This window comes from Habropoda laboriosa, unplaced genomic scaffold (assembly GCF_001263275.1).
Source record: "Habropoda laboriosa isolate 0110345459 unplaced genomic scaffold, ASM126327v1 scaffold333, whole genome shotgun sequence".
Classification (NCBI taxonomy): Eukaryota; Metazoa; Arthropoda; class Insecta; order Hymenoptera; family Apidae; genus Habropoda; species Habropoda laboriosa.
Genome location: NW_017100500.1, coordinates 40037 through 52008, shown reverse-complemented (window position 1 = coordinate 52008; position 11972 = coordinate 40037). Strand labels below are relative to the sequence as shown.

Sequence of the window (11972 nt, the reverse complement as noted above, 5' to 3'; positions counted from 1 at the left end):
GTTCGTCATTAGAAATTACGGAATCACTGGCCTTCAAAAACATATTCGCGAGGTTTCTATTACATCATACTTTCTGCGTATTAAGAAAGTGCAATGCAGGCTGTGTGCACGCCTGCAACAATGTTTCATAACGCATCTTTAATTCGATAAGTATTTCTACGAAGATGTGTGATATCGAGAGGTGTTGTTTGAAAATATGAGATCGTTGATATTTTCGTGGTGGAAAAAGACGCGTTGCGAGATTTTTGTTGGAGGTATATGTGGATAATGTGTAAGAGTGAAAGTTGTTTCGCTGTAATTTCGTTTAATTATTTTAGGGGGTCAGATTGGCTCAAAAGTTCGAAGCGCTAGTTTTGGCCGATGCACGCTTCGAAATCCCTGCAACGAGACACTTGGGACTCGTTGTGTTTCGTCTTCGCGGTGAAAACAGTCTGACGGAACGTTTGTTAAAAAAAATGAACTCGAGGGGTCGGGTGCATTGTGTGCCAGCTGCTTTGCATGGCAAATACGTGATCAGATTTACCGTCACTTCGACGAAGTAAGTTTTTCTTTCGTTCAATTAACTGGCTAATTTCAATTTGTAATAAATTTGCTGTGAATTGTAAAACGACAGTATTGAAGATACGAATATTCATAAAGAAACTATGATTCATTCTTTTAAATATCAAATTGCTAATTGAAGAATTTTCGAAAAAATTGCAACAAATTTGCCGTGAATTGCAAATCGACAGTGTTGAAGATGCGAATATTCATAAAGAAATTATGATTCATTCTTTTAAATATCAAATTGCAAATTTAAGAATTTTCGAAAAATTTGCAACAAATTTGCCGTGAATTGCAAATCGACAGTGTTGAAGATACGAATATTCATAAAGAAACTATGATTCATTCTTTTAAATATCAAATTGCAAATTGAAGAATTTTCGAAAAATTTGCAACAAATTTGCCGTGAATTGCAAATCGACAGTATTGAAGATACGAATATTCATAAAGAAACTATGATTCATTCTTTTAAATATCAAATTGCAAATTGAAGAATTTTCGAAAAATTTGCAACAAATTTGCTGTGAATTGCAAAACGACAGTGTTGAAGATACGAATATTCATAAAGAAACTATGATTCATTCTTTTAAATATCAAATTGCAAATTGAAGAATTTTCGAAAAAATTGCAACAAATTTGCCGTGAATTGCAAATCGACAGTGTTGAAGATACGAATATTCATAAAGAAACTATGATTCATTCTTTTAAATATCAAATTGCTAATTGAAGAATTTTCGAAAAAATTGCAACAAATTTGCCGTGAATTGCAAATCGACAGTGTTGAAGATACGAATATTCATAAAGAAACTATGATTCATTCTTTTAAATATCAAATTGCAAATTGACAAATTTTCAAAAAATTTGCAACAAATTTGCCGTGAATTGCAAATCGACAGTGTTGAAGATACGAATATTCATAAAAACAATGATAATTCATTCTTTTAAATATCAAATTGCAATTTGACAAATTTTGCAATAAATTTCCTACGAATTGCAAATCGACAGAACTGAAAATGCGAATATTTGTAAAAAAAAATTACGATTCACTATGATTTTAGTACAACCAACGAGGACATTCTAAGAGACTGGGCTGAAATACGAAATACGGCAAACGAAATCTTAGGGGACACTACGCAACCTCCTGTTCGAGCAAGAGTTCCACTTGCAGGTAACATAGAATCGAACGGTAGACCAATCGGCTTGAAAAAACCGCGTGTTGTATCAATTTCGTGCAATTTTTAATGTACAGAGGTAAACACTGTGCACGTACACTCTTTATGATTCACTAACAAATATAAACTGTAAGCTAGTACTTTTTTTTTAAATTAAAAATAAGATTCTATTTCAGCTTTTCTAAGTATGCGAGGTTCTATGTTTTCTGTTTTAAAAAAATTTTTTTCTTAACGAACGAAACTCCAATTCAAATGTAGAAAAGAATTTTTCCTTCGCTGGTTGACCAAAGAAATATTATAATTAATGCTCACAAAAGGCCTATTAGGGAGATAATATGTGAATAATGATGATAACACATTATTAGAATAATACTGAAATTAATAACACACAATAACGAATACTGAATCCTATAAATTATTTCAAATTGTAATTTTGCTTAATTTCCTATTAACAAATGCAATAATTTAGTCCTTTATTTTAATTTTATGTTTGTACTTTGTTATCAGTTGATTTGTGATTACATACAAAAAGAACATTATTTGTACAAACAATAATAAGCAATTTTATTTCTAATCTCGTTGTTTTGCTTTTCTTTTCCTTTTTTTTTTCTAATGAAAATGCATGTCTATATTATTTGGAATGCAGAAAACTCAGGTAAGACGAGTTTCCAATTTAATTGTTATTTTATCTTTTTTATTTTACGTTGATTTCTTAAACAGTTCTATTTTTCAAACGTAATACTTAAGAACGTTTTCGTAAAAATGATCGAATTTCTAATTTTCAGATACCCGAGAAAAGAACGAGAATTTTGGTTCCAGTTTGTTACTGGCCAATTCTCCAATGTCACCGAAAATCGTAAATGGCAGCTTTGCTGCTATATACGATACGGCAGACGTGTTCGAAGAATGCACGAAGGCCTTTGGTCAACTACGACTCGAGGCTAGAGACAGCCCAGGTAAAAAAAAACAATAACAAACAGCAGATGTACACGAGTAACGAGATACCAAAGCATCAAAACAAATCTGTACGCTGTTCCCTTTGGATCGTATTACACAGCAATACATTCACGAAAAATACTTCTATTCGTTTGGAAAACTAATTATTTTTCGCGTATTAGATTACTTCCCGCGCAATTCTTAAACAACGAACGCCATCTGGTTCAACGAGAATACGCAATATATAAAATTGAAGCATTGTTCGTAAAAAAGTCAATTGCTTCTATGTTAATTGAAATATGCCAAGCTAGCTGTTAACGATTAACACAACAGAGTACAGTGAATAACGTAGAACTTTGTGTGAAATATGTATTTGCAATCTGTAAGGTTCGAAACGAACAAAATTGCGAACGTGAAATTCGTACGACACGAGGAGACTATTTTCGAATATTATTGGATAAAACGACGTACGAATCACTTACCTATATTCCAATGTTCTCTCAAGATCATTCAAGTACTGCAAACACACACAAATATCACTACACAATTCACTAAACACGCACAATTACGAATAACACGATTTCAAGTTTCGAGCGTCTCCTCCTAGAACTTCGCGCGACCGTAGATTGACGCACCTCGGTTATTGGTCGGTCCGTCGAGTATCCTCGGTCACGTTCGGTAGTCCTCGGCCGCTGCACGAATCAGCGCGACTGGCGCGTAAACTAGCGTTATTCAAATGGTTCTCCTACTTGTTCTCTAACGATCTAAATATTTTTCAGAGTATAACTTTTCTTATTGCATAATTTATCCACGAAATATATTACTAAGTATTCTATATTATCAAGTTAATTGTAATGTAAGTGTTATAGACTTTATTCATTTTAAAATAACAATTTTATTAATATATATTTTCTTTCAATTTACCTACATATATATTTCATATATTTAAACTTCGATAGAAATTTAACACAATAAATCGAAATAACGTGACTAAAATTTCTTCGTTTATAGCTATGCGTCGTCGAATTCGAGGAATATTGATGTCAGGGAAGCAATTCTCTTTAGATTCTCGTATGGATCTCGTACAGGTAGATACGAAATAATTTTTTTAAGAAAACATTATCACATATATCTCGTACTCCAACCGCTACAATTCATCGCACACGTTAGGGGTACGTTTGTTGCCGTCCAGCGATAGAAATGTCCTCGGAATTGCCACTGCAAGAGGACGAAGATCCCGTAACAAGCGAGACAGGATCCGAAACTAATCAATGCAACAATGGCAAGTAACAGTAACCGATCGCAACTTAATTCACACGTATAAAAATCAATTTTACTTAAAATTTCACACGATCAGATGCTTCCGGCTCAACGACCCAAGAAGAGTCTCAGGATCCCGACAAAACGGACAAACCGTTGAAGAAACAAAGCTCCGTGAATCGGTCGAATTACGCGATGAACGGTTCCGTGAAAATTGTCACTCAAGATAGCTCCAACACTCTAACGTCCATGATTTCAACGGAAGGTAGCCTACCGAGGAGCGAGACAATAGCCGCGATCGGTCATCGTCCTTACACCGGTGATCTGTCGTCGATGCAAGGACAACGCGAGAATCCTGGTATAGAGAACGAGGGCAACGACGAGGACGCGGCTGTGTGTAGAAAATGCGGCTACTGTATGAAGAAGGAATAAAAGTTAGCCGAATAAACGTAACTGTTATCGCGCCAGTTCCCGACTGAGTGTACTCCTTCGTGTCTTCGATGGATTCTATGTTGTTCAGACTTCAAGCGTGCCGCCTAATAGGCCGCGCGACAAATTGTTGAAAAGAAAGTAATCAGCTGCGATAATAAATCTGAATTTACTGTCTTCGCTTTGATCTTTATTCCACTTAATCCCCGATTCTCTTATTCTACGGGGAAATTACACGGGGTATTTTTGGTGTAACTGAATTTCTGTTAAGCACACTGTTTTCAAGAAAAATTGCAACACTTGAAAATTAGGATCGCAGAAATCTGGAAATGACACAAGTTTTTCAGGCCACTCTGAGGAAAAGATGACCTTCTTTCACCAAATTTCAATTATTTTTTCCTTTCAATTTTCCACACTAAAGGGTTACACGCCGGTAAATAAAAATTTAAAAAAAAGTGATACGTGTAAATTACAGATTTGTGTAATTTTAGTTTTCAGGTGTTGCAATTTTCTTGCAACAACGTACAAGGAATGTATATAAAGAGTGTAAGGTCAATGACATATAAATTTTATTGCGAATCATTGATATGACAGAACAATGGATATGACCAATCTAGGCCACGTTTATTTTCTTATCTTTCTTTCTTATTTTCTTTTCTTAACAATTCCGTAGTTCACAAACGATCTCGTCGTAACGGTGATTCGTCTGACGAAAATATTCGCTTTAAAATGACACAAAGATAAGGGAAAAACGTATATGTACATATACACGTATATTTGCATCGAGGTACGTCAACGAAGTATCGCCTGTTTGCATCTGATTACTCTATTATATCTCGCGTTAACAATTAAATCGCGACATACGACTTGATACACCATTTTTAAATCGTCTTAACAATCGTTAAATTACAATATGCCCATACAGCCGTCCTTATCACCGCTTCGCTTCTTAATTCCGAAGACACGTTTGTCGCGTAACGTTTGTAACATCCGTATACCCTCCCTTCGAACGTCTCTCTAACTACAAATTGGAACAACTTTACGTCGCACCGTTTGAACAACCCTTTTATTCTCAGCGTCTGGAAAATTCGGATAAATACATCGTTCCTTCAAAATCTGCGAATGATCAATGAAAATATTTACGTATCGTTATTTTCCTCGAATTTTTGACTCGTCGAACAAGCGTTTAAAATTTAATGCTCTGCGATCATTTGGTCAAGATATAATAACTTCTTTTGTCGAAAGATTCGTTTAACGAAAGATTGAATTTTTCTCAGAAAGTGTTTTTTCTTCTTCTTCTTCCCTTCCTCTGTTTGTATTTCGATTTTCTTTCGCAATACACTCGTCGCTCGTGTTGTTTGTACCAAGGTAATACGTACTTCTTAACATCTACAACTACACGCTCGATATTGACGTAACGCGTTCAATTGTCACCGTTTCAGATTCATAGCTAAGCACTGCTTAACACACTACCACGTGTCTGATAATCGCTATCGTACTAGTTCGTGTAAAAAATTAATAAACGCTAGGGCAAATAATTCTTGACAAACAGCTCTCGAGAAAAAACCGACTCTGAGTTTAGTTCGTAAGCTCGATAATGCATATTCGTTAGAGTTCTCACCGTGTAACGCTTACCCATTAAACAGCGCTTAACTATTTTCATACCAGCGATTCGTGTAATCTTAATTATTATCTCAGAAATTATTACTCCGCGGAGGCAACGATATGTGCATTAAGGAAATAATTGTCTCACTCTCTCTTTCTCTCTTCTTCGCGAAGAAGCTGCGACGATGTAACAGCAAAATGAAACGCATTTTTTATTCGTTAGATACACACCAGGAGTAATTGAAATTCTCTCGAGTAGAACGCGTTAACCCTTTGCCGCTTTGTAGCGTAGTGAAGCGTTAGAAAGCATAAGCGTTAGGTTCTCCAACGGAGGAAATTAAAGAAACGTTCGGAACGAACTGTTAATTGTCTCTATCCTACGTTAAAAGTACGTGTATCGATCTTTCAGTTCTCTTGTTAGTCGATATCTCTTACGGTCTAAATATCGAAGCGTGCAAAGGGTTAAATGAACGCGCGATGATTTTTCGAACGACCGATACACTTTTCCAATCTCCTTACAAACTACGTATTCATCTCCTCATTTCCTTTTCTGTACACGTTGTCGTTCTTCCAAACAACAAGAACACCTTCAAATAATAAGAAATATATGCGTCAAGGCGAGAATCGGGTAAAACTTGAAAGAAAATCGTGTCCGTTTGGAGCAACGTGGGGGACAACGAAATTACGTGCCAAAGTATTCTATGTAAAAACGCTACTTTTGCCATCGAGAACAGAAACATCACTTCATGCCATGTCGGATATACTCTAGAGTCATCTTAAAAATCAATGTAACTGACATCAACGGTGATATAATCAATAGGTCTTTGACACTTGCATCGTAAAATATATTCATCATACACCATTCAAAAATTATGCCCAATGTTCATCAACATCGAGATCAAAGTGTGTAGAGCATGTCGATACAATAGGTTTTTGTTTTTTTTTTTTTTTTTTGGCATTTCGGCGCATGTAAACATCGATTTTTAACAGACAAAGTGTACATTGATAATAATCTCCTCGAACCTTATGCAAGCATTTGGACATGAGCTTTCGTGTAAAACAGGCGGACAAGAGAAATATCGATCCTGTGTTTTGTTGTTTACTCGAAACCGAGACAGCCTCGATCGATCCATACCGATCTGACAATTTCGAAATTCTTTTCAAACATTTCTGTATATGTATCAAGTTTAATTAGTGGAAAAATGAAGAGAAAGAACGTGACAAGTGTCAGATCGATGTTCGATCGAGCTGCCTGAGATTCGTCTTAGCATATCCGCCATTACTTCGCATTGTATTCGTATCGGTAGCAATATGTGGATTCTTTCCAGCTGCGAGGCCAAACTTAAAAATGGAGATTCACTCGTGTAACATGCTAATTCAGTGTTGTCATTGCAGCCTCCTTTGCCTGCGTCAATTCGAATCTCCCTTGGAAATCTGCCATTTCTACGAACAGCGTATTCTCGTGAAACGATCTCTAATTTTCTACTCTCGAGGTCGACAGTTCGACGTTAATTAAAAAGAAACGAGACACAGATGAGCGGATCGGTGGAGCGATGACAAACTGAAAAGAAAAGGGACAGACAGATAGAAGAAGAAACGCGAGAAAACTGGGGAGAATCGAGAGATAGAAGTAGCCTCGCAGCCGCGCGTGCGACAATGAACAAATGACGCGACACGAGCCGCATGGCTTGCCAGAGAAACACCGGTTAGCTCGCTTTTGGTCGCAAGCCCCGAAGCTTGTTTGGCAAGAGGCTCCGCAAAGGAAGCCTCTCTGTGAGGACATGCGCGTTCAACTTGGCCGTGCCAGCCAGAATCCTGAAAGTATGGGACAACGAAGAAACTGCGTGGCCGAAAGCTCGTGAAACACGAGTGTCCTCGAGCGAGTCGTTACGTCGCTTTTTCTTCCATCGAGTAAACCTCGTTGCGTGCAATGAAGATCATCGCCGCCCGCGCTAGCAAAAGACTGTTGTTTCGAAGCTTCGAAGCCGTCGGAGTTCTCTCCTCGATCAACGCGTTCAATTAATGGCGTGGCACGATCGAAGCTGAAGGCCCACGTTGTGCTTTTGTTAGTTCGATCTGCCTCGCGTTGCATTCGTCGGGGTGGAAGGTTTCGTGTTCGGGTTACTGTTTCAGAGCTGTGCTTCGTTTTGCGAGACAAACTTTCCTTCCGTTTTATCGTTTTGCCAATTAATAACGACGAAAAATTTGGATAAATTCCGGAAGATTCGAATGGAATTGCCCATCGTTTCTCGGAAAGTTTGCCTCCTTCGTGGACGAAGCAACGGCTACGGGCTTGGAATTTGTCTGTCTTTCGAAAAAATCACTAGCAACAGATTCATGCAAGTGTCATGCAAGGTGTTGCTGCACGGCGACACGAAAAGTCGCGGGACAGAGGAACGAAACATGGGGATTGAAGAATGTCTGTAACGTAGACGGTACACGCGGTCTCTGTCGAATTTGCAAAGCGTTATCACCGGCGGGGGGGAAAAAGCGTCGTTGAACGTTTCCTCTGTCGTGACTTTCAAACACACTATTTACTGAAAGTGCTACAATCCATGCACCCGAATTTCACTCTCTCCCTACGTGCGAACACACTCCTGCTAGAGATACGTGATTGCAGAACTCACTAAACACTACCGTGGTACATTGGCGCGTGCGTGTGCCTTCTCGCCTGTCGATCTTGCGACAAATTAACTCCGACAGATCCACGAATTTAATCGATTCACTCGGTCTTCCTTCCAATTTTCAAATCTAACCTCGACTCTTTGCCAAATCACTCGGATCGGAATGGTCCTTTTAGTCTCGAACGATACTCGTCTGCTTTTTCAACGAATTCGAAGAAAGTCGAAGAAGACACACGCACGTTGGTCAAACTCGAGAAACGTAGAACTCGAAAAATGCTGCTGTCGATGCTCGCCGGCTGCCGTCGCTGCTTTTTTTTCATGGCGTTGCTGACGGATGGGCATGCCGAAACCATGCGGCCTGACCATAGTCTACCTTAAGCTCCGTGTACCATGGCCCATTCTCGTTTCGCTGTCTTATGGTGCATGAGGCGCAAAAAACACCGGTGTCTCGTCAAGAATGGCAAATGGGCGAACAATTACGTCAGGGGCGTCAGTGACGAAGAACAGCGAGGGGTAAAAGTATGGCAATCGTTCGTGAGACGAAGGTACGACAAGAAACAGAGAGTGAATTGAAATTCTAAGATAACTCGTCGCTTCTGCTAATCGAACATGAATCAAAGTGTATGTGTGTGTGCATAGACATCGAATGTCGTATATTGTGCATCGAATCTTTCGACGAACCTCGAAGAGAAAATTGGTAACACTGATTAGTCAAATTACGTCGTATAGAAGATAAAGATTTAAGCAGTTGAGAAATTTGAAGGTCCTCGTAAGATTGCCTTGGTAAACGATTATTTACAAAGTTACTTTCCAATGTTAAAGTACTATTGTAAGACAAGTGATTCAAGTATTCTTAGAAAGCAATAAAATGATTGATAATACTTTTCTGTTTTTTTTTTTTCTCTTTTCTTTAATACAACAGTATATAAACGTCGCGTATCAAACCTCTCCGGCTAAATATGGAATATAATATTGTATATCGATTCGACTAGCAGTTTGTATTATTCCTTTAAAGTAACAAGATATATATATGAAAAATTTTCAACAGTCGACTTCTATGCGTTTGTATTAACATTTACCACGGTTCTTCATCTTTCTCTATCTCTCTCTCTGTGTCTCGATCACGATTATCCTTCGTCACTTGGAGATTTTCTTTAAAAGAAAGTCCGTCACTCCCAGTGCAAGGTGTGCGCACAACGGGGAAGCGGTAAAATGTGTGAATTAATACAGCTAGAACACACATTAACTCCTATATGTCTTGCAATGATCGAACAACGTTGCAAATATTTACACCTACGTTACGTATTTCCGTGATCTACGTTCGCTTGGAAACCCGGTTTACGGAACAGATATAGGACAACAAGCGAGTGAAAGAAGTTTGAGAATGAAAGAAACGTTAAGACAAACTGCACTATTATTTGTCGTAGATATCTCAAGAGAATCTTGATTCGATCGTCACAGTGCTCGTGAGAGTTAAGATTAAGGGGAACGGATGCTTGAAACTTTTTCAACGATAAATGACCGTAAAAGTGGGGAAACAGAAAAATTGTAAGTTCGTAGACGTCCATAAGAACTTTCTTCGCGTTGATCGAATTGAAAGATTCATTTGAATATTTGAAGCATCATTCTCTGGCACTTCGAATTTTACTGCTCATTTTCTTCTCGATTGCTTTCTTCTCGAAATTTCAACTCTATAACTTCTTCTGTTGCAACGATTAAATAAAAAAAGACTTAAATTTTGTAGGTCATTTTCTTTTAAATTGACTCAAGATTAAAATATTGACAAAAGAAAGAGACTTTTACCTCCGAATAAGATTTAAAAATCCAATTACTCGCTCCTTGACATAATTCAAAAAATTCTTCTCCCCTTCGTTCACCACGAACGCGTCGCAACGTATGCTCTCATGAGTGCAGAAACGAAACACAAAGGGCGCGCGATAAAAATCGTGAGAGTGATAGAGGGTCGAATGGTGTATCTACAGAAAAGAGACGGTCGAGATTTTTCGCTACTGTCTATACCGAAGAAAAAGGATCGGGATGAGCGATACGGAGTGCAGAAGAATCTTCCAAGAGAAAAGAATCCCCGATTCTAAATCCTTCCGATTGTTAAAAATCGTTGAAACGTCAAGTATGGCACAGAGATCTAATCCGAACGAAATCGATCGATTCTCTTCCCTTTGCGATCCACGAAACACGTAATATCTTACCTCTCGCTTGCCACGAACGTGGAAAGGAACACGAAGGTTCGCTTATATCCAAGTACAGAGAAATCGCTCGTCCCGACGACAGTTCTATACAACTAAAACTCTACGAAGGATATGATCGGAATCACTGGCGGGTGAATCGAGTAAATTAGTGTTATACGACGTGACCATTGCAACGTTCTACAAAGCAAGCTGGGTTCCCTAAGATGACCGAGCGTAGTACAAGGATGGTCGACAGGATCAGCAGGAGTGCGGGATTCGAACACGAGGTTGGGGAGACGCGATTGCACATATCCTCCTCACAGAAGCACATGTGACCAGTGCCGGTACTTTCCATCATGCACACGTGGTCCACCATGAATAAGTTTATTTGTAGTTGCGAAGTGCAGGTCCGCCTCACGCTCTCATACGCTGCGAACAGACGAACAATCGTGAGTATGTGGCAAATCTGACGCACACCCTCGTCTACAATGGGACACCTGTTAATTTCAGCTTTGCACAATTTCCGGTGTTGAACTTCGTTATATTTCAGTTTTTTTTTGTATTCGTTGTAAGAAAATATCAGCCATGATTGAAGTAACTAAATCTTTCATCTAAACTTGATTTATGGTGAAACGGTAAGGTGTCCCGTGATTTATGGACGAGGGTGTAGGTTTTCAAGTGAAGTTTAGAGAAACAGAAATTGCACGAATTCTTTGGAATGTAAGTAGGACTGTTTCAATCCTTGAAATTTCTAATGGGGAATATTGTAAATTACGACGCGGTAGGTTCATCAGCGAGCTGATTAAGGCCTTCGAAAAAAGTGATAAGGAATACGAGATGAACTTCGTGTTTCCAATTTTTCCTTTCACGAATTAAGAATTTCTCGAGATGAAAGAAAAGGTGGAAAAAGAAATCGAAGGAAAAGATAGGAAAATTAAAGAAAAAATGTGCATTGGGGAAATTCAATTTGAATTAACCCAGTCTTACCAATGAAAAATATCTCGAGATGAAACTCGAGAGAAAACTAGGGAAAACCGAGAAGCAAAGGTGAACACTCACGTGACTTTGCGTTGCGAACCATTTTCACGCAACAGCCGTTGCAAGTCATCAAAGGCGGTTGATCCCTCGGAAGTGCTGTGTAATTGAATGGATCCTTGCATCTCAGATCCGTCCACGAGTCGCATTCGTAGCAGTAAATAGAACGAGCTGCAAGAAAA

The 11972-nt window shown here is 38.5% G+C and overlaps 2 protein-coding genes across 3 annotated transcripts in view; one reads left to right on the top strand and one right to left on the bottom strand.

The window, feature by feature from the left end:
* Positions 1-4343, top strand: part of LOC108576120 (histidine decarboxylase) — a 9824-nt gene extending 5481 nt beyond the window's left edge. The window contains exons 10-17 of the mRNA XM_017939050.1: positions 2-52; positions 318-538; positions 1602-1711; positions 2362-2370; positions 2501-2671; positions 3663-3739; positions 3822-3933; positions 4009-4343. Coding sequence (XP_017794539.1) covers positions 2-52; positions 318-538; positions 1602-1711; positions 2362-2370; positions 2501-2671; positions 3663-3739; positions 3822-3933; positions 4009-4343 — 1086 coding nt within the window. The remainder of the gene's footprint in view (position 1; positions 53-317; positions 539-1601; positions 1712-2361; positions 2371-2500; positions 2672-3662; positions 3740-3821; positions 3934-4008) is intronic.
* A 6564-nt stretch (positions 4344-10907) lies between these two features.
* LOC108576132 (protein quiver) overlaps positions 10908-11972 on the bottom strand; it is a 9301-nt gene continuing 8236 nt past the window's right edge. For both annotated transcript variants that reach the window (XM_017939064.1, XM_017939063.1), the window contains exons 4-5: positions 11815-11961; positions 10908-11184 (exon numbers count right to left, since the gene is read on the bottom strand). In XM_017939064.1, coding sequence (XP_017794553.1) covers positions 10928-11184; positions 11815-11961 — 404 coding nt within the window. In that variant the 3' untranslated portion in view covers positions 10908-10927. The remainder of the gene's footprint in view (positions 11185-11814; positions 11962-11972) is intronic.